General features: G+C 36.1%; 1 protein-coding gene across 3 annotated transcripts in view; it reads right to left on the bottom strand.

The window, feature by feature from the left end:
* Positions 1-24,331, bottom strand: part of LOC149803692 (uncharacterized) — a 51,249-nt gene that overhangs the window by 18,991 nt on the left and 7,927 nt on the right. For all 3 annotated transcript variants that reach the window (XM_089953479.1, XM_089953478.1, XM_089953477.1), the window contains exons 4-5: positions 18,644-18,825; positions 3,949-4,063 (exon numbers count right to left, since the gene is read on the bottom strand). In XM_089953479.1, the coding sequence (XP_089809605.1) occupies positions 3,949-4,063; positions 18,644-18,825 (297 nt within the window). The remainder of the gene's footprint in view (positions 1-3,948; positions 4,064-18,643; positions 18,826-24,331) is intronic.

The raw sequence follows: 24,331 nt of genomic DNA on the forward strand, positions 1-24,331 counted from the left end.
CTTGGCGTGGTGCAGCTTCTTGGGTAATATTCGCACCTTGCTGGCCACGAGGGAATGGTCCGTGTCACAATCGGCACTGTGGTAGCTGCGGGTAAGGAGGACATTGGCCAGTTCTGCACGCCTGGTGATGACGAGGTCTAACTGGTGCCAGTGGCGTGAACGTGGGTGTCTCCACGACACCTGGTGGATCTCCTTGCATTTGAAGAAAGTGTTTGTCACACATAGGCTGTGGGAGCAGCACATCTCCAGCAGTCGCTGACCATTCTCGTTGATCTTGCCCCTTCCGTAAAAGCCGAGACAGGTGGACCAGGCCTCATGGTCAGCTCCCACTCTAGCATTGAAGTCTCCTAGTAAGTAAAGGCTTTCATTGTTGGGGATACTGGATATTGCCTGATCCAGAGCCTCATAAAACTTGTCTTTCTTCTCGTAGGTGGAGTAGAGGGTTGGGGCGTACACACTGAAGATGTTGACCGGGCCTAAGGATGTTGACAGCCGGAGGGCAAGGATTCTCTCAGTACCTGATGATGGAGGTTCAATGAAGGCGATTAGCGTGTTCTTGACGGCAAAGCCTACACCATGCTGCCTAGGTTCATCCAAGGGCTTCCCCTGCCAAAAGAATGTGTAATTGGCTTCCCTGATGGTGCCTCTGTCAGCCAGTCGGGTCTCCTGGAGGCAGGCAATGTCGATGTTCAGTCGGGAGAGTTCTCTGTCAATGACGGCAGTCTTCCGTACATCGTCGATCTGCTGTAGGTCAATGGTCAATCCAGGACACATGGTCCTGATGTTCCAGGTTGGAAAACGAAGAGTTGGAGTCTTTTTATTTCTTCTTTTAGTCTTTCCTGGTGCAGAGTTTTGTGGCCCACTTGTCGAGATGGTTCTCTAAGCTCCACGCACCCAGTGAAGCAGGCAGGCCATGGCGGGCAGCACCTTACTGACTGGGGGCTGCCCAGCTTGAGGCGGGCGGTAGCTGTCCAGTGAGACCTGATGATCTCTCCCACCGTCAGAAGTAACCCCTGGCGCCAAGCTCTACGCCAATCGAGCTTTGACTTAGAACCGGTAAACTGCTACTTCTCGTGTTGTGCCGACTCCGTACGACGACGCTGGAGTGTCCTCTCCAGTGGAGCTATGAAGCCTGGGCAGGGTGGTATGGAGAATCAGCTGTTGCCCATGCAGCAGATCCCCCCTCTCCACGCAGCTGGTGTGCCCAAGGGAACGACGAATGCCGATACAGCTTGGCACCAACGGCGTCGCAGGAGTTGCCGGAATGACGTTGAAGTCAATGTCATACCGCCTTAGGGACTCCATCTCCGGATTTTCTGTCGGGGTTTACTCCCTTAGCCTTTCCCATGAGTGGGTATAGCCACAAGGCAGCAGAGGTTTGGAATCGGAGTTTTCCTTCTCCTAGATGAGCTACCATCCAAGGTTTACGAGTCCCATCTACCCGAAGCAACTGGTTTTAAGGCGCCAGTGGGCCGCCTTCACCCCTTCTCCTGTTAGTAGAAAACATGGTCTGCCGGGCTTCAAATCTAAGCCACTCGCGAAGGCCAGGAGCTGGATTTTAGCTGACAGAGGCAGTAAGAGAAGCAGGCCGTATGGGGCATTTTGGAGGATTGGGGCGCTTGTCTCCCACTCCCACCCCGGGCAATGTCAACCTTAGACCACAAACAGGTGTTATAAGTCAGAATAATACCATCAGAATATTGACCTGTGACCTCAGCCATGACTACAAACATACAATGCGAAATATCTTTTCATGACTTCGCATAAGTGTACCAAACGACATCTATTGATGTAAGACTATTAACTTGGGAAGCAGAAGGATAAATGCGACTGAAACATAATATTTTGCCTCGTGACCTTTACCTTGAAGGTCAGACTTCAAGCGTGATACGTGACACACCATTTAGTGCAATATATAGTTATAACAAGTGTCATCTCTTCATTTTAAATGGGTCTAAATATAATGTAAAGGAAAGCGTAATGGACAAATGCAACATGTAAATATTAGCATGCCATTGTACTTAAAAATTATATATATATATATATATATATATATATATATATATATATATATATATATATATAATTTTCAAGTACAAAGTCATGCTAATATTTACGTGTTGCATTTGTCCATATATATATATATATATATATATATATATATATATATATATATATATATATATATATATATATATATATATATATATATATATATATATATATATATACATGTCCTCCTTTGTAACAAAACCTTCTGCCAGTGAATTAGTAAAATCGAAAATCGAAGACAAACATACAGTTTTATTCATCATATGAGATGTAAGAAGACCAATTACTTTTCTTGTAAGGTTGCATCACTTTTTCATTCAAGTTTTATAAAAAGTCATATTAAGAGAGAGAGAGAGAGTATAACACATTTATATCCTATCCAACACCCATTTTTATTTTACAAAGAAACACTCATTTTCATATGCTATCTGACACCCAGGTTCACATACAAGCCAACATCAACAATCATAGTATATACTTTTCAACATCCAGTTTAATTTACTTTCCAACACCAAGATCATACTCTACCCAACCCCAATAGTATATGTCATCCAATACACTATTATTATATAATACAACACACATTTCGTAATAATCCAGAACCTCACTGTCACTGACCAGCATATAACGCCAGGTGTTTGGTAGTATATAAAATGGGTATTGGATAGAAAATGACTGATTTATTGGAATGCAATATAAAGCTGGGCTTTGGAAAGTATATAAAACAGGGTGATTGATACTGCATAAAACTCTGCTTTTGATAGCATGTAAAACTGGGTGATGAATAAATTATAAAGCTGGTTGTTGAATAGCATGTAAAATGGGTGGTGGATAGGTAGGTAGGTAGGTAGGTAAGTAGGAAGATGTGCAGGTAGATATGAAGGCAGTTAGGTAATGATGTATATTGTCCCTAACGGCAAGTCATCACAATACTGACTATATAATGTCGATTGAAAGCTAAGTTCTCCAAACGTAAACTTAACAAATTGAAACAACAAAAAAATTCTTTCTCAGATTTAATTTAAGAGAACAGTGGAAGAAAAGAGACAAGGTTCATACAATTCACTAGTCTATCAAATTGAGAATCGTTCCTACCATATGAATTTGCCAACCATTGCGCTCGGCTTGAATAATTTTAATTCTACTGACTGTGACTGATATGAAGAACTCAATGATAGCAATAATGAAGTCAATAAATAAGCAACACATTGCCAATCATTTTCATTAATTTTCAATATGTTCTTGTTTCGGTGCTTCAACTGGAAATAAAATAGAATGTATGTTATAGAAAACTTTAAAGAAAACAGATTTATGAGTTTTAATACAAACATAAGGACAGCTTATTCAGTCTATTTAGCCATTGGACCTATGTGGTTTATGTAACTACTTTATTGTTTCATTAAGATCAGCCGTTTCATATTTAGTCTCATTTTCAATGTATCTCACTCAGTATGAAAAACTGCTTCATGTGGCTTAAACAACTAAGCTCCTATCTAGGCAGAGATGACTTGGGATAAAATTATAAGTGTCATTTAGTCTTATTTACTCTTGCTCATTTTCAGCCGGGTGTTAGACATAGTTATGTGGAATATGACAACCATAATCATTTTATGATTCCCTGGTTTTATGTAAATTTTGTATATACGAACTGTAAACCATCTTACAATACTTTCATAATTGCAACAGTCAACCATAATATATATATATATATATATATATATATATATATATATATATATATATATATATATATATATATATATATATATATATATATATATATATATATATATATATATATATATATATATATATATATATATATATATATATATATATGTGTGTGTGTGTGTGTGTGTGTATACAGTTTAACGGTACCATCCCGGTGATTATTACTTTTATCATTTTTGAGTTGATCGATGTCCTTCATGCGGTTACTCAGTTCTTCGCATTTATCTGCATGTTGTCTTTCAAGTCTTTCTAACTTGTTCCGCAAGTCTTCCATTCCTTTCTGAAATGAGTAAAAAAACGTGTAACTGTGTATGGTCAAAGTTGCCGTGAGGTACACTCAAATTTATTTAACTTACGTAGACTATGGAGACAAATGAAAGGTTTCCATAGCAACCACTTTTTCTCAGAACTCACAATCGTCAAAATTAGACTAGTCTTGTATTTATGTTAAGTTTTGATTAAAAAGACGATCATGATATTAAAAATTAGAAGGGAACTAAATGACTAAGTAATAACAATGATTCTGTTATGTATTATTTTTTAATAGGCATTTTTTTATTAGAACGCTGCTAATCTCGTGTATCATACTTCCATTCATTTAACTATCATTTTATATGTGATCAATAATTGCAATCATTTATTCAGTAACATAATAAAATAAAATAGAGACAGTCATACATATAATTATATTGTTATAAAGGTTATACAATATATCAATTTAAAAACAATTTATACAATTTTATATAGTGCATTGGTATTAACGCCATTAGGATACAAAGTATCTAACTTATGAATCCAGTAAGTTTCTTTTACGAGTCTATTCATGTCAATATGCACACTATCTATTGTCATGAAAGAAAAATCGAATTGAGAATGATTACTGGTGTTAAAGTGTGTTGAAATATTAGAGGAACACTGAGGATCTGTAGAATTTTTCTATGAAAGCGATGACTATTCATTCTCTTAGAAACTTGTTGAAGTGCTTGTCCCACATATTGCATGCTATATTTTGTACAGATTATCAAAAAAATCACATCAGTTGATATGCAGTTAGTGTTATAACGTAGAGAAAATACCTCTTTTGTATTAACACTACTGAAAGAAGTACTATCTCTTATGTTTGGGCATCGAGAGCACCTGTGTCTGTTACATTTAAATGACGAATAGTCTTTTTTATTTTCTGACTGTTTACTTCTAATTAGAAAATCTTGCAAATTCTTGGGTCTTCTATAAGCGAGAATTTGTTTATTTTTGTAAAATGATTTTACGCTGTTTTTTCCATAAATTTAGGAGACTCCAGTATTTATTAATTATACGGCCTATATTAGATAATGAAGGATTATATTGTATTGTGAAATGAATTACATCTCTCTCTACTGTACATTCTGCTGTGTTTAAAGCCTCATGTTGAGTAAGATTACGGGCTTTGTTCAGTACATAATCAATAATATGTATAGGATAATTTCTATCGTGGAAATATGTTTGTAATTTATTCAACGAATTTTGTAATTGACAATCATCTGAAATAATGCGTCGGTATCTTTTGGCCTGGCTATATGGTATACCGTTTTTACATGCCATGGGATGACATGAAGAATATTCCACATATTGGTGGATATTTGTTTCCTTGATATGAATATGTGATGAGATAACGTTATCAATATTTTTTATTACATTTACATCTAAAAATGAAACGCGCGTACTTGATGCAGTATAAGTAAATTTAATCGTCGGGTGAAAATGATTTAGGCGATCAATGAATTATTTCAGTTCTTCAGTTGAATGGTTCCAGATCATAAATATGACATCTAAAAATCTGAACCAAACAGATGGATTTAACATTTCGTTTTGAACAAATAGTTTTCTAATTTATCAATGAAAAGGGAAGCGTATAAGGGAGCCATAGGACTACCCATTGCCGAACCAATTTTTTGGATATAGTTCGTGTCATTAAATTTAAAATAATTATTTTCCAAGATAAGTTTTTTCTTTTTACAAATATCTTCAGTAGATAGTGTGCTATTATTAGGATAGTTATCAAGAAAATATTTACACGCTTCAATACCATCTGCATGCGGAATTTTGGTGAAGTGTATAAATATTTTCTTGATATTCACTACTGTTTTTTTTTATATCTCAATAATAATTTATTCAGAGTCACTCAGATTACCTCCGTTTATTCGACAATAAACTTTTTAATGGCCATAAATTGCATTGGATCATCGAGACCAAACTGCATATTCCTTTCCCACAGTGATTGAGTAGGAATATGTATGTTGCGTAATTCTAGATAAGATATTTAATAATTTCGGTACTTTCCTTCTTGATTTGGAAAGAATTGTTTTTGTAAATCGTATTGGATGTTCTGTGATCACCACAAGACAGTCATACAGTACAAGACTGAGTCTTAATCACGAAGACGTTAGAAATGCCTTTTACAACTTAGTAAACAGCTTAGTGACGAAGACCAATTTGTTGCGTAATCTAAGCATATATACTGGGTTGTTTTTTTTAGTGCGCCAAGTCTACCCTACCCAATCTGTGATCCTATATGTAGAATATATGATAAATATGCTCACAAGAATTATTCGTAGATTAAAATCATACCAACAGTAGTACTGAAGTGCGGCTCTTATCTCAGTAGTGGACTTCGGGATTGAAGGCCAGCGTAGTCAGTTTCGGGAGCGGAGATAACGCATAGCCATGGTTTTGCTTAACTAGTACAAAATCGGTTCTAAGTAAGCCGGCGATGGTCACAGTAGCCGATAATGTTTATATGGATAGAAAGTGCTGCCTACGATTCAAGATCAGGTGCCTGGACGGTGATAGTATCGTCGTTGTTGCTTAGGGTAAAACCACCAATAGACCGAAAGTCTTGCATTGAATCCCAACGACATACACCACAAGTATCTATTGATTTAACCCCTCCGACCAACATGATTTACCTGCTACACTACCTGCTATTGCGCTGCCTGGCTCACCTCGTAGCAGAGAGTTTCAGCATCTGTGGGATCTTCTGGGTCGGCATTAAATAGGTATGATGGCCCAAAAGTGCTTGCAGATCGTTTTCTGCAAAATGCCTAGACCAAATACGTTCAGAATGTCAAGCACTATTTTAATATCATGAAAGATAGTGCACTCCAGTATATTTGCCGGTGAATGCCTTTCGTCAAAGATGAATATCGAAGGCTCCTATGTGCCAAGCTTTGGAGACATTACACTAATCCCCACAGGATTCACCACTCACAAGAATAACTTGTCGCAGGGGGGCTTGCATTTCCTAATCAGAACGTTTTCCAGTTGTGATCATATGTTCTAGGTGTACTTAAAATCGCGGAACGTTCATCAACGCTGGGGCATCTGATAGGGTGTGTTAGCTCTGTCATTTGAATCTAAAGATGAATGTGCGCTAGTTGTGACTGAGCTGATAAATTGGATCAGTGAGCATGATGCTGACCCACCAGGTCGCTGCGTCGAAGTCCCCAGTCCTCAGTCATAGAGGAATTGAAGCTTGCATGTCTTTACGATAGCGTCTGTGTCGTAAATACCCCATTGAGAATGGTGACGGCTATTTCGTGCTGATTCATGTCGAATTTGCAACAAATTTGTTGCTGCCAAACTCAGCCGAAACGTGGTACAATTCTGGGCTGAACCAAATTTACTTTTGCACTGGTGAAGATCGCCTATTTTACTGCCACCGCCTCAGCTGTATGATCAGCCAATATAACATTCATTGTCAAAACCATGGTACGTGTAGGATCGATGGTATTGCCACAATCACTTCGCTTTAACTGCGACACCAAATACAGTGTAGGTGGTTTTTTAATGATGCGGCGTGATACAGAGAATTTCTACAACCACGTCATTAATAAGGTGTAGGTGATAATCTGATTCCAAACCAGATCCATGCCCACTGGCAGTCGATATACCAGCAATATGAAGAGGCCTTCAAACAAAGGCGAGGCAGTGTATTAATTACAGGAGGTTGTTGTCAATTGATTTTGGTGCCATTTCCATAACCAGTACACGATATATGGATTAGGAAGACGCATCAAAAGAGTAAGACTGCAAATTGAAAAGATAAACCAGGCGGCAGGTATGATAAACATGTGCATCTACATAGAACACGGTCAATTCGTGTCGATCAACCACTCGACATTCGAAACGTCACTCGACACAAACGCTGGTGTATTGCTAACACGGTGATCTCTGATCACTTACAGCCACACCGTGCCGTGATCGTCGGCTGCCCAGGGTTCGGTGAGGGCATGTTTGTCTGTGAACTGCTTATATCGACATTCGTGGGCTACCTGGACTTTTATCGTCATCATGTAATATGCTATGCCCTTGAATATGCATACGACAGATATCGGGAAGAAAAGGATGTATTTCTGGTCAACCCTTAAGACTTTGTCTGGATGACTTGCTTTCTATACCCGCTAGCTTTAAAAAACGATGCCTAGACGCGCTGGTTGTGAATAACAACTGGTACCTTAATTTTCTCATGAAAGATCCACAACTTGAGGTCACATTCTTTGTGGGCGGGGCCGCTGTGATACCTGCCAGTAGTATAGTAATATTCTCGTACCTTTATACATTGTGTATTCTTCTACATTAGTAAGCACCATGCCACAGATGTAGCCGACTGCGGTTTCCTGAGAGGTGTTGCGGTCCTCTCCATCTATGAGAACCTCATTCAGATGAAGAAGCTTCTGATTAATTTGCTCAAGCAAACGGACAAATGTGGCAATTGCAACCTTGCCACGATGTAACCCTGGTTCCTTAGAAATACAGTAACAGCGGACTACAGCGTCAAAGCTGCAGGGGACTTGTTCAACTATATTTTGTGCGTTGTTTTTATCTGGATTAACTGCACGAACTTTCACTTTAGCTTCCCATGCGTCAGGTAAGGACACACGCGGGGTTTATACCGCTTCGAATCGTTGGAAATGGTTGAAGACGTGCAGACACTGGGGGCGGAAATGCTCTTTTCATTGTGGTTGTTATGTTTGTATATCAGTCGGCCGAGGTTATTTTTTCCCCACAAAGTGGCTCTTCTCGCTTTGCACTATGCAGCTCACTGATGCGCAACGGGTAAAGGACATAATTGTTTCTGTCAGAAGACAATAACATCGATAATATTGCTGAGGAGCTTAATGTTTGATATTGCCACCAACATTCACTGGAAATGCAATGCCATTAATGACACACTCAAAGCAGCAGTTGTCATTGTTCTCCACGTTAATAGTCGAGCTTGGTGGTTTGTGCCAGGTTATTGTAATGTAGTTCTGGCAGAAAACATGGCACTACTTCGACGTACAGATGACACGCACTTCAAAGACAACAAATGACCATCCGGACCCGTCACTCATGTATTTCCTCAGTGTGCCAAATGCAAGACAGCTGGCCCATAATTCTAGGTTAGTATGATTATTTCTGTAATTTAAATGTTTTTTTCTTCTATTTTGTAAATGCCTGTCGTATAAAGCCAAACTTTATATAATTATAATATAATTATAAATATAATCGGTATTTGGACTCGTTCTCTTCAAACACCTTTTCTTTTACAAGTCTTTACTTGAAACCAAATTTATATTAATATCATATTTTCTTTAAAAACAAGCAAACGATAGAAATGCATTAAGAGATAAGGTAGTAACCCACCACCACCACACTTCTAACTAACTGCCATTATATCAAAGAAAGCAACCACATGACCCCATTGACCCCTCGACCCAGGGAATAAATTTAATGTCATGAATGCTAATGTGAGTCGGGGAATTTATCAAGCTTTGTTTTTATCCAGCTACAATGTACATTGTTAAGAGAACAGTTGATAAACTATAGACTTAATGATACCCTTAAGTAAAGTAGTCCAAATTGAGTAGGTGTTTCACAGTGTGACGTATCTAATGATGTCACTTTATGAAATGAACTGGTGTGACTTTATTGAAATAAAAATCGATGAAGAGAATTAATCAAATAGTGTTCGACCTCTTGACCGATTGTGCTTTACCCTGGTACAGTATGTATGTATGTATGTATGTATGTATGTATGTATGTATGTATGTATGTATCTCTCTATCTGTCTGTCTATCTATCTATCTATGGATGGATGGATGATAAACTGTACTTCAGCAGTAAATGCAAAACCTTTGGGTAAATAATTTCTTCAAAATAAACCCCCAAAAAACTATCCCAACAAGATAAAAGGTCAAAATGTCAAAATGTTAGAACTTAGTGGCAGGATGATTCTGTATCCTGAACATAAACTGTCTGGGTTAAGGAATGATAGAGATAAAACTGAAGAAAAAGCTGTAACAAAAATGTGTCCCCAACATAAATATTTTCCCGTGACCGTACCCAAAGGCAGAACCCAGGCTCACGATTGTTGATCAGGGATGGGGAGCATTTGATGGCACGATATTCAAAAGAGAAGCGAATAGGGCTGCAAAAGCACAAGAAGAAAACAAAAGAAAGAGAAACCTGTAATCAAACACTCAAAAATGTGCCCCCTGTGTCATTGTTGACCTAACGTCCCTCAGCCAGAGGCATAACCCAGTGCATTGCGGTAGTACCGAGAGAAGGGGAGTATGTGACAATATTATATTCCAAATATGAAGTAAATTGAGGTACGAGTTATAGAAAAATAAACGATGGAACCAAACTTTATTTAATATGTGATCCAGATATAGTTCGCCGGCATGACCCCAACCACGGGCTGGAGTGTTCGCCGGCATGGCCCCAACCACGGGCTGGAGTGTTACTGACAGAAGGCGAGCTTCTTGATATTATATTCCAAACATAAACTGAATAGCAAGCGGTTACTTCAAGACTCTTCAAGTACAAGACTTGCGAAAAGTCTGACTAAAAACTACAATTTGTCCCCTTTGTCCATCCCAACGCTACACTCATGGTCAGAACCCATTAACAGAATTATTCTGAGAGAATGAAAGTCTGTAATGATATACTATTTAAAATATCAAATGAATAGGGTAAGCTTATATGGAACTACAAGAAACAAAAACTCTAAAACAAACACGTCCCTTAATAATTCTTGACCCCGAAGTGAATTTGATGCGGGGTTACTGAGCTATAGGTGACAAAGAAATATTTAACCAAACCTGCCCGCAGGCATACCCACAAACGAACAACCAAATTGCTATAAGCCCACGTCTTGAGTATTCTTCAAGTTTTATTTTCTAATTACAATCAACAAGAACATTAAAAAGGAATTAATCATTAAACAGAAAAAGAAAATAATCAATGTTGTTTTAAAGGTTTTAATTTCAACTACCTATTTTTACGTCATCTTCTTTCATATGAATTTGTTCCCACGTCCATTGCCAAAGGATACGTTTTTATAATAATATAGGCCACTATCGAAATGCTTGTAAACTTCTTGAGAGTGCATGCCTTGTCTATTTAAAATAAATGCAGAGAGTACTTTTGATTATCTTTCATAACTTTTTCTCAAAAGTTACATAAACTTTTATTTTAAGTATGTCTGGCCAAGCGACCTATAAAGACCTGGATGGAACACTAAACAACCATATTGAACTGTATCATATGTGTAAACTTTGAAAGTTTTTATCCTGGAAGCTTCCTGTTCAATTTTGTAAAATTATATTTACCAGTTTTAGTAGATCAGCACAGCATAATTTGTGCAAAATTGAAAGGCCTTATTGTGCTCTGTCAAATTAAGCAATATAATGTTTAGCAGTTTGTGAGAATACTTGTTTTAAAAATCTTTCTATTTCAGAGACGATGGCCAGAGCTGACAGAAGATTGACAATTTGTTTTACAAAATTGAAAGGCGTGCATGCCAGGATACTGTTTTGCTGTTTGTGGAAAAGGTCACTTAAGGTTTGATTTTACCATGGCAGCCATATTTTGCCAATCTGGAACGACCTACCTCTAAAACCATGATATACTTTTTTGCAAAAAAAATAGTTAAATTTGGTTCAGAGTTTTTCCAGTAGAAATAAATATTTTATCATTCTTCTATTACTTCAGTATTGGTGGCCATATTTAATGATGGATGGACATCTGTTTTAACGTGCGAAAGGTCTTCATGTCAGAATGCTTTCTGTAAAATTTGGTCAAATTCCATATGGAGTTTTGGATAAGTCATATAGTCAAGACGGCGCTATTTGATGACGGATCGGTGTTATCTTTAATAACACCAAAGGCCTTAGATATCATTCAAGGATGATTTCTGCTAAATATTTGGCCAAATTCAGTCCAACAGTGTTTTAGAACATTTGAATTGTTTTCTAACAGCCATATCTGATGATGAATCGACGTAATTTGTATACATTTGATGGTCTTTCATGCCAGAATGCCTTGTATCGTATTTGGTCAAATACTTGTCAGTGGAATTCGAAAAGAAGTTTTTTAACCGAGTTTTTTTATATTGATTGTTTTTTGTAATAACAATCTCATTATGTCGTATTTCAACATTTGTAAACTGGTATGTAACCAACAATTACATAACTCTTAGTATTCTTCAGCAGCCATTTTTAACATTAATCATTGTGCAGAAACAAAATTCAGACTAAAGCGACCTATATAAATGTTGGCCCATGTGATAGAGCATCAGATACATACAACAATAAAGAACAACATTATCTTAAGTTCAAGCACTAGCTATTATATAGTATAGCCACTACAGATCAATAATTAACTTGATCAGCCACTACAGATCAATTAACAGCATTTCTCATTGAGATGGAAGGGGATAGCGGTCTATATAATGAAACCAGAAAGACTACACTATCTTTTTTAATGAATTTTAGCTAAAGGAGATACAATTTAATACTAAATGGGGAAATATTTTTTGAACACAATCATGGAATTCTGTTTATCAGCATGGGTCACAACGAGAATTTTTGTATGCGCATTTATTATCAGCGCTAATGAAGTAAGCATTGTCTACCTCACGACTAAACAATTACAAGACAAAGAGTAATTTGGTGTAAAGCTGTCTTTGCAAATTCAAGAAAATCAGATTTCCCGAATATATAATAGCGTAAAGCTAGCCCAATATCTTTTTAGATCCATCACTACGATTTAAAAAAATGAATGGGTTAGATTGTACCTCTCCAAAGTGGGATATTTATTCAGAGTTGACTACTGATAGGACCAAAAAAAGAAACTAACGGCTGCAACTGATCAGCCAACTCAAACACTTGCCTGAACAACAGCAAGAGGCAAGGGCAGCCATCCATAAAAGTTATCGCGGGATGTAAATGCTTAGACGATGATGACGACTAAAGTATTACAGCCGAACTTGGCACGGGAGCCTGCGATGTAGACCTAGTCTTTACCTCTCTTTCCGCGTCCATCGATGTGGGGCTTGAAGCAGCCGCAATAGCCTGCTGGCTGGCTGAGATAACAGGCAAGTTTATTACCCGGCGCTTCCAGGTGAAAGGTACAAATCTTGAGGTTCTCGTGCTAGCATAGGCCAAACTGAAATCGTCTCAGACTTTGTCTAGCGTCTTAAAAAAGAACACATTTCCAAGTACGTGTTTCGGCAAAGCATGGATATGGTTCAATAATACCATCAGATGAAAGCTAAAATTCGCACCGTGACACACAAGGCGCATACCGAAGACACAATGAAGGGGCAATAAAATGCGCTGTCTTCATTGAGATGCATTAAGATTCGCATAAAAATTCAGGCCCTTTCGTGAGTCACGACCACCATTTATAATGAAAAGCGCTCCACTTATCAATTTTAATATTTTTATCATATCACTCTGTTAGACTGTGGTCTTTATATACCATGTCTATACGACTTATGCGATGTCTGTTATCAACTGTTATACATCGCCTTTTGGTGTCTATGCTACTTGTAACGTCGCCCTCTTAGTAAGAGGGGTGGCTAATTGGATTTGGCTGGCGTTATCTAGGAAATGACACCCTCGATTTTTATAGCCCGGGGGGAGTGAATAGATAGAATATCACCAGAGAACTGAGCAAGACTACTGGGTAGAAATAATGCAATTCGAGCCCCCTTAGACAAGAAAAAAGCAAATTTAATCAAAGCAAATTCCTAGCGGCTATTCGAATTCAACCTAAGTTATGTCAACAGAATTTAATAGCAGTGGCTAATTTGGATTTATTTCATCATAATAACAAATGGTGTCCACACTGATCGTACATCCTTCCTCCCTTGACCGTGTATCAACGTCTTCAAATTTCCTCAAGCCTTCCTATTCTCTACGATTCTCCCCTTCCTGGAGTTCCTACTCCTTTTTTCTGAACTCGTCACTTCTTTTTTCCGACTTAGGTCTTCGGACTGTCCCGTCTCTCTCCAGAACGTTGTTCCTTAAAGGACAAAATTACCCCTAAATCTCTATATGTACCACTTTCTATACGTACATAAAATTCCCTCACTTACGTTACTCAGAAGCATACTATCTATGCACACTGCATAAATTCTGACTTAATCCGATAGATCATCACTCCCTCTTCATAGCGACTGACCATAAATTAACACGTGAACGGTATATCTAGCATTATCTTATCTCTTTATCTATGCTACCACATGCTCGATTACTATTGCATAAAATTCACACAATTCTAGCTCACAGCAATCACTAACTTACAAGATTATTTAAACATTACAAAATCATATATAAATATGCGGTTATCGTTAACTCATGATAATCAGTATCATCATAACATACAAATAATTTATTTCTTCATATAACCCTACGTACTCGTACACATATGAAAATTTGGATAGCATGCAATCGTCAATTCTATCCGAAAACTAGTAACTGTAAAGGTAAAGAGATAAATTGCATAACAACTCTAACATCAACAGATTTTCGTGAAATTGAATAAACGATCAATAATATGGATCCTAGTCATATCAAACACATTTGCAAAAAACAAACGATCAAAAATACAAGATTAGATGAAACATTAAAATTGCGTACCTTACTGCTGTTCTCCTTCAGAAATTGTGCGTCCTAGCACTAAACCCTGTCTTTTCTTACAAGACAGCCATCTGGTCCATTTTTCTTGTTTAACGAGGAAAGCACTATTCTTTTAGGCTTCCTTGGATCCATTATTCCTTTCAGGAAATTTAAGGCTATAGAATTTCGACCAAGGTCATCACTTTAAATTCACATTACTTCTAAAGTGTACGCCTAAATTTACTCTGGCCAAGATAATCATTCTTTCGTCAGATTTAGACGGCGTAGAATCTCTGAACTACGGTGCATCTCAATTTCCCTTTGAAAATGATAAGTTGACATGGGTTCCTATCAAGCGGTTATCGTTGGAAGCTCAAATGATTACTTTCTTAAGACAGCGTTGCAAAGCCCTGGTCAAATCTCACTGAGTCATATATGCTAGTCCTTTCAAGCATTAACACTGACACGGAGGGAGCAAAGAAGAAAGGGCGAAGTGACCCTTCACAAAGGCTTTTCAGGCTTAAATATGATAAAATTTTATTGCTTAATGCATTCAACTTTAAGGTTCAAAACAATTCAAAATTCGACACTTTACAATACTGTACCCTCAATTTTATGGTTGTTTAATTTTTAAATCTTGTACGCCATTTGCAAGTTGGATTTAAGATCACATGGACTCTAAATTTCAGCGACTCAGTTAGCCGTTTATAGGCACCCAGAAGTGAGTATTATAGGAAAAGATTGTGATTTGCAATACACATCACGAATGAAGCGAAATAGCAACATTAATAGAATGTTTGTTACAAGAAACACATGTGGTCGTTTATTGTACGCTATGAAAGAATTGTCCCAAATAAAATGAATTGCGGTAAATATGGGGTAACTATCGTTGTTCCTCCCACTTTGCAAAAATCCCCAAGCAAAACCAATAATAGTGTATGTTTGTAAACTGAAGCCTTGGTCAAATATTGGTAGGAGCCTAAATATATTATCCCGCCTTTCAGGTCGGAATATCTGTTGACATGGTTTTACAATTCAATCATTTATCGTTCCTTAAGTCACGTATGGTTAAAGTTTGCTCATGTGCTTGTCGCTGGCTTTAAAATGACCACCTAAATTTAGTACCTATTTTACTGCTTGGTCTAAATTTAATCGATCACGAAAAGCCATCACACAATGTAAGCGTTCATACAGAAAGGCAGTTACTAGGGAGGCTGTCCATCTGGATGCCACATTCCTGTATGAAGACAGACCATATTACCTGCACGTCCAACTGCAGAGTTCGAAAAATACACTACATAATTAATACGATTCGATGGTCATAAACTATAAAACAGAAAGAAGCAAAAACAACAAGTTTTGTAAAACTTAAATAGTTTACTCATCAAAGCTATAACATGAAAATTTAAGAGGAAGTTACAGTATTATAAATTGAATCCAAAATAATCAAAAACAAGTTATGTTAAAGTCCAAAAGAATCAAATGTTCCGTATAAATTTCAGATCCTCGAATGTACTGGTCCGCCCAACAGTCCTGATTTGTCAAAATGGCGTTGTCCAGAACTCCTTTGAATAACTCACAATAGTCACAATATAATACTTTAGTTCGATGAACACTTTCTATTTCCACTGAATGATCCAAACAAATCTTTCCTCTCAAATTATCTAAACAAATCATTAAACACATTTGCAGGCTGATTTCAACGTATGAAATAAGAATCCGAAATACGATGAATCCAAAATAGGAATTAATCTCATTGCTCAATTTTCTCCTTATATACACGTTCAAGTGTCTAGTACGACTATGTCACAATATATCCCACGTGACAGATCTTACTACTCAATCAAATATTTTCAAAATACCTAGTCATGTGATCAAATCTATCCAATGGTAAATAACTTAATTGTTCTAATAACTCACATGATCTAAACCCACCATTATGAAATAACCCCAGCTAGCAAACAAGTCCTATTATTAATATTGTTATTAATGGTCGTAAACACGTATGTCAACAACCATTTATAGATCCCACGCAATCTACATTAGTAATATCTTACAATACAAAATGTATACCCGTGTACAAAAATGAACTATCTATCTTGACTATAGGTGACCAATACAATTTAGTCATGAATGAAAACTACACATAATATAGACACAATCATGTACGACGAGTTACAAACAAGTAGAGATACATCACAATTAACAAAGTTAAGCGTGAAACATTTGCCACACCTATATGATGAAGGTGTAGTACTCATTGAGCTGCATAACCTCAATAAATTTCATGATTACAGGTAGCACAGTATGTACACAGGTATACAAAACCTATGCACTTATAAGCTAGATGAAAAATAAAATGTATGTCTTGTTTTCTGCATGATGTGCCCTTAAGCTTTTTCCTACAGTAACATGAAATATCGCACATGAACATCAACAACGCTTCCTAAAAGTCACAAAAAATTATTATCTATATTATTTGGTGTGTCCCGTCTGTTAGTCAAGTCGACAAAGAATAGTTTGACCATTTGGTGATGCTGCAAGCTTCTCAAAAATCAAGATTATGTTCTGCTTTGATTGAGCTTAAGCGAGCGAACCGTACAATGTTAAGGAATACTACACGTGTTTACAATTAATGGAACCGCTTTACAAATATTATGAACTTCTGAAAGAGTGACAGGTGGTGTAAGGTGAAGTTGTTTTCATTTGCAACACGCACAGTGGAGGGAATGCTGGCATACACCTATGTTACTTTCATGTATTGTGGCTGAAATTCCTTTAGATATTGTACTTGTGGAAACTGTACATGATCTAAACACGCAGCTAACCAGAATTACTACTCCAATGTGCTCAAAATTCAGCCTGAATTAGTCTAAAGTACACTATCTGTAAAAGTTATTAAAATAGGGACAAGGAATTTGGCCAGACTAGACAATACCAGCTTCTGAAAGTGCAATGAATGAATTGCCAAATATATAAATGGTAAAAAAGCAATTATCGGCTCTTTTTTATATTTTAAATTTACTTCTGAAGCCCCGGAACGTAAAATGACCAAGCGGAGCTAGCATTTTTTGATAGGTGCACATCTGAAGTAAGGCCAAGCTGTAGGCCTATACTTATTACCGATATTACACCCATCAACCATAAATCAACATAAAGGAAATTAACTTTATTTTAGCAAGACCGAAGACATACAATGTCTTTTTTAACAGCCAGTATAACCAGTGAGGAAACCTACTGAAATTCTTTTTCTAAAAAATATCACCCTAAGCAAAATACAAAACTGTAGATAGCCTTCTTAATACTTAAGTTATTGAAGGTGATAAGGATTGATTGTCTGGTATAAATGCAAATACTATGAATTTAAATATCGCAGAAATCGACTGAATGTAAATTAATAATAACAGGTATTTTCGCTCAACATCCGATGCCATTAACAAGTGATAATTCAGTCAAGCAGGCGTAAAAAACAAATAAAATGAAATAATCTCACTGCTTATTATCCCGAACAAAAAAATTGTCAACAAAAAACTTAAATGGAAAAAATAAAGATTTCATTTTGTTAACAACTGTGCAGCACTTTAAAAAGAAACACAGTTAATGGATATGCAGTTACGGTCATTTAAACTATAAGATATCTATAATGAAGACGTTCTTATACTATATAATGTAAGATAGCTGTACTGTAAAAAAATCCTATACTAAATAAGAATATGTGATAATAATTGAACGATAATTTGGTATTAAGGAAACCATAAATAAGCATTATTCTGAAAGAACTTATGAAAACGTTCTTAATTGTAATGATGTCATAATCAAGTAAAACATAACAGCATGGCACTGATAAACTTAATTGTAGCGCGCGCGCATATGTGTGTGTGTGTGTGTGTATATGTGTGTGTGTGTGATTAATTATACCAAATGTAACATACTTCCAGGTCTTTCTTATCCTCTTGGTTAATTTTGACCACCCTGGTAATTTCGTCCAATGTCCAAAGGTCATGGCTTTGCTGGAAGCTCTTATGAAGTAAATCGGCCATCATGATGGTAAGGGCGTCCATCAACATCAGGTCCTTGATCCTCCTCCTTTGCTCCAATGGTTGTGGGTGATAATCTGCTCAGAATAATAATAATAATAATAATTATAATAATAACAACAACAACAACAATAATAATAATAAAATAATGTTAAAATAATAATAATAATAATAATAATAATAATATAATGATAATAATAATAAAATAATAATAATAATAATAATAATAATAATAATAATAATAATAAAATAATAATAATGATAACATAATAATAATAATAATAATAATAATAATAATAATAATTAATGTGCTTATTTGTAATGCAGGCTACTGGCCCATGATGCATATCCATACATCATGCGGTACAATACGATGTTTTAGTACGTAACAAAAGAGCATTGTACCTGTTGGATGTGATATACATGAAAGTGATCATTTTGCATTTTCAGAACTGGGTGAGATACAAGTACACAGCAATCACACAAACTAATTTAAGTGGAACCATAGAACCTGCATGGAGCAAGTTTTTTTTATATTGATCCAGAGTCTTATGTAGCAGGAGTCATTGATAAAACGGTTTCTCTAATCTTTAAGGCTTTTATAGTAAACCATGCTAAAATTAGTCATCCGAATTTTACCTGTATCATTTTGTTTTAAAGACCTAAATTTTTCTAAGTTGGATTTTTATATACAAAGGTGTGTAAATATTTTCTTCGTATTTCTCCGTATAGCATACAATCAGCAATAAAATGGAATTCATTTGCAATGTTTAGGTTACAAATCTGACACAATCTTTCCTCGTAGCAAATACTTTTATATCTTTCCGTGTTACTTCTTGTTAGCAAGTTTCCCACTCTAAGCATAGTTATTATATAACAAAATCGCTATCTCCCAACAATTATAGGTATCTTTGACAAGTGAATTATACTTCCAATGACCTATAGAAACGCAGTCTTTCCATCGACTTAATCTCATCCTGCAACTTTTGCCTAAAATATCTTCATATCTCTGGCTGAACAATCAAAGAAATGTATTTTCATCAAGTACACCTAAAAAGAAACTTTTTAACATTGTTAGCCCAGCAATCACAATTTTTCCCCCATCTTAACTGTAAATTGTAGCACTGTTTAGGATATCTGTCTTCCGGCATTTTTAGTATTCTTAGCCAATATTTCAAAATACATTTAAAACTTGAACACTGCATACTAATTTTTCCTAATTCGTTATATTCGAGTGCATTTGGAGTAGACTTAGATGCTCCAAGAATATATTTACAAAATGACAAATTAGCTTTTTGGCATCATAAAACCCCCAAACTTCAGCCACATAGTTAAGGATGAGAGCTATCTTCGCGTCAACAGACGAAGTAATCCAGTTACGGGTAATCTGTCAAATTTTGAAAGACTTTGCTTCAAAATATGCACAGCCTTCAGCACCTGCAATAATATAATTTTCTGGCACATATACGAAGAGCTTTTCTTAAAGAAAACGTGCATCCTAAATACTTGTAATATTATTCAATCTTTACCTCTGTATGGCCATAGTACCACTTTTCGTAACTTCTGAGATAGCCACCTCTGCGAAATACAACCACTCTTGTTTATATTCCAAATTACTTTAATCTCCACTTTAGGTAATTTGTATGCAGCCTATTGTGCATATTTTGCAACTGGTGATCAGTGCCAGCAAAGACAATTAAATCGTCTGCAGACAATAGTAAAAATAGTTCTAAGGTTTCTACCGACACCCTCCTGTTCCCTTCAGCTAAAAATGGTTTCAAATCGTTCAAAAATAAAGAAAAGAGTAAAGGCGAAAAACATAACCTTGGCGTACGCCCAAAAGGCGATTAATACACATCGATTATAAGAGTATTGATTAGTAGACTTAAGACATGATTTTACATCATTATAAATTGCCCTAATGATTCTTAACATTTTTCCACTGATATTTTCCTTAACTAGCTTTTGGTACAGTATATGTTTCTCTCTCCCAGCTGTCGGGAACCTATGGCACGCGTGCCAATTGGTGGCACGTCAACAGGTTTTGTGTGGCAAGCGAAGGGCAGCCAAAAGACTCGAGTTTAACAGTGTTACTCTCTTACTGGTGGCACGCGCTCGTTCATTTTGTAATAAATCTGGAAAAAAGTGGCACGCTATGTAAAATAGGTTGGTCACCCCTGCTCTATCCTATCAAAGGCTTTTTCATAGTCAAAAAATACTGCATAGAATATACCCCTCCGTCTTCTTAAATATTTACAAATTAATGTACATAATATGAATATATTATCTGATGTAGAATACCCCGCTCTAGATCCTGCTTGCTCTTTACCTAGTAATTCGTTTTCTTCCACCCATTCATTTATCATTTTGTTTAAAATCAATATAAACACTTTGCTTAATACGGGTATTACACTAAGGCCTCTGTAATTGGAGGGTTCATTTGCATCCCTTTCTTCAAAATTGATATGGTGACAAACGTTGACCAATATTCTGGATTATACCCAACATCGAATAGTTTATTGAATAATATTGTTAATATTGGTACTATTACATTGCCCGTGCATATAAAGATGTTGCTGGATAAAGCATTCATCACCCCAGCTTTGTCATGTTTCAGTTTACTTAATGCTTGGCGTATCTCTTCAGTAATTGTTCTGTCTAACGTCTCATGAATTAGTTGAATGTTATCATTTTCCTGTATCTGGTCAACAGAACTGGAAAAATTAAATAATACTGAAATATATTCATACTAAGATGCAGACGTGATACTGCTTTGCATACCAATACTTGGTTTCTTTACAAGGCGCTAGAAAAGTTGTGTATTTTTAGAGAATAATAATAATAATAATAACACTACTACTACTATTTATTATTATTATTATTATCATTATACTTATTATTATTGTTGTTGTTGTTGTTGTTGATGTTGTTGTTGTTGTTGTTGTTGAAAGTCATAATGTTTTTATTTCTTAGGGACTATTTTTTATTCTTCTTTTTACTTCATATCAATCATATGTCACTGTGGAATGAAATCATCTTGGGATTATTATAACGTGTTGTTAAAAGACCAGAAGCCGATCTGAAAGGTATTATAGGCGATGAAACTGCTCTATTTAACAAGTACAGATAATGTTACAATACCCTTACTTTTTATGTTTATTTTTTCACATTACCCATCCACACGACCCACCGCATAGTTATGGTCGTAATTAACCCATATACACAGCAAAATGACTGATTGTAACGAAGAACTTAAGTTCATTTTGGTAGAAATGAATCAAACGTTTCAAAATCAGTTCTTAAAGCCAGTTGAAAATTCCGCTTTGTTGCTTGGGAAGCCCTGCTTGTGATGTAATTGATTGAGCTCATCTGTGCAAAAAGCTTTGAATTCCGTTTACTTTCTAATCATCCTTATTCTTTTCATGACCTGATTTATGTTTTGTTAAGAACGTTAATTAAAACGGTGAATTCACGTATTTCTGACTGAAAGTATCACTACTTTTGTTTGAGATTGAATTCCGGTTAGGATTGCTTTCGCACATCTTGCGTCGCGTGACCTAACCTGTGACAATATGGCGATCAGCAACGGAATTTTCGTTAGATGTGAAGATATATAAGTCATTCATCGTGTTGTTTTGACGGCATATTTTCTATTCATTTTGTGATGGTTTCATTTGCTCAATCAAAGTTAATACTGTGTCATATGGACTAAAATCATTCAGTACCGTTAATTAGCCAGCATAGCAAAAGAAGTGAAACCAAACACACCCTAATGCAAACTCGCCCCCCCCCCCTCCTTTCCACTCGCCCCCTCTCCCCATTTTTTTTTTTGACGTCAACTCTCCCGACTTGAGAGCTTGAGAGTCAAATCGCCTCCGCCATAAATAATAACTTTAACAATAATATAAAAACGTATAATGCAATTACGATTTGCAAGTTTAATTCTTCGCTCAGTACCCTTTAATGGGACAGGAACAATTCATCTAAGACAATTCCGCCCGACATAGACATATACTTGTTCAATTACAGATTATCTAATGATGAAATAGTAGCAGTCAGCAATTTCTTGTACAGAAGATACCAAAGAAATCGAAAAAATCCTAAGACGTACATTTGCATATAAAGTTCTTTTAAAATGAAAAATAAAAATTGATACTCTGAAATATACATAAACGAATATAATGACATAATTTTGTGTTTATGAGATGTAGACAATACGATATTAAAACATTAGAAAACGTAATTTAATCGCTGCTATTTCTAGTGTTTCTTTTTTCTGTTCTAAAATATGAATTATCAAAAGTAAAAGATTCTGTATCTTTTATTGTTAAAAACCATTTGAGAAGACTATACACTTTTTACATGTATGTGGATCAAAGCGTTCTTTGTCGGCATTTCATAAATATGATATAAGATCGATTGTAATGCCTTGCTCCTTTTTGATGAAAATTCTCGGTTATAATTATTTTTATTACCGTATGTATGCAAAGAAAAGAAGAAATAATGTGCCGGTACCAAGCCACATTATTTTCTCACTACCGGTAATAATCATTATTGAAACAAATTGTGAACTGATACAAGTTAAGTCTATTCTACAAGCACAAAACGTCTTTAATCTATTTCCGTTCCTTTGAGTAGTAGTGTTGCTAACAAAAACGGTTTCTTTGCATGTTGTTACAATCACCAGTTCTCTAAACCCTAAGAACATAATTGTTTAATTAATGATGCAATTATGTACCTAGTTTATCCACTGACCTTTATCACCTGTAACAGCTTAGACATGTATGACTTGAACGTTTATCAGAGAAGAAAATTTGCTTGTTTTAAACTAGCTGTGGATTAATGTGCTCTTTGTTGACATCTGATAAATATGATGCATGATCGATTTTATTGCCTTGCTCCTTTCTGTTATAAATTGCCGGCTATAATTACTTTTATTACAGGATGAATGCAAAGACAAGCAACAAAACAAAATATTGATATTTATGGGGAAGCTTATCTTTTAAATGTGGTATATGCTTGCTTCTTTCTCATAGTATCGTGTCAGTACGGTTTTCACGATAAATTTGAAAGTTTACATGATTAAATCAATATCAAATAGAATGAAAACTGGAGAAGCAGCAATAATAAGCTGCATTATTTTTATGGGGCGAGTTGACTTGAAGTGTGGGCCAGCTGACTCCATAGTGGGGGCGAGTTGGCATAAAGGCGCATTGTTTTCATGGGGCAAGTTGAATGGAAGTGGGAAGTTGACGCCAAAGTGGGGGCTAGCTGGTGTGCAGTGGGGGCGGGTTGGGGTTGAGTTTGCAATGGGGTGAGTTGTCTAGAAACTGTCACGTGTGACAATTTAAAATGAAAACTGATGGGCTGAACAGCTGAAAGGTTTAAATAGCTGTTCATGTACAATATATAGGTCCATGGATAAAGGACCTTTGTGAAATAGAAAACATAGGATACAGGTTACTTGAAATAATAACTCCTTTTCTGGATCAAGTCTCTTCCAGATATATGGAAAATACATCTGGGAGCCATTTATATAAATCGTTATACTGGATACCGCGTTTCAGATAATCCCCAAATAAC

This window comes from Sinohyriopsis cumingii, chromosome 3 (assembly GCF_028554795.1).
Source record: "Sinohyriopsis cumingii isolate HCF-2022 chromosome 3, ASM2855479v2, whole genome shotgun sequence".
NCBI classification, from domain to species: Eukaryota; Metazoa; Mollusca; class Bivalvia; order Unionida; family Unionidae; genus Sinohyriopsis; species Sinohyriopsis cumingii.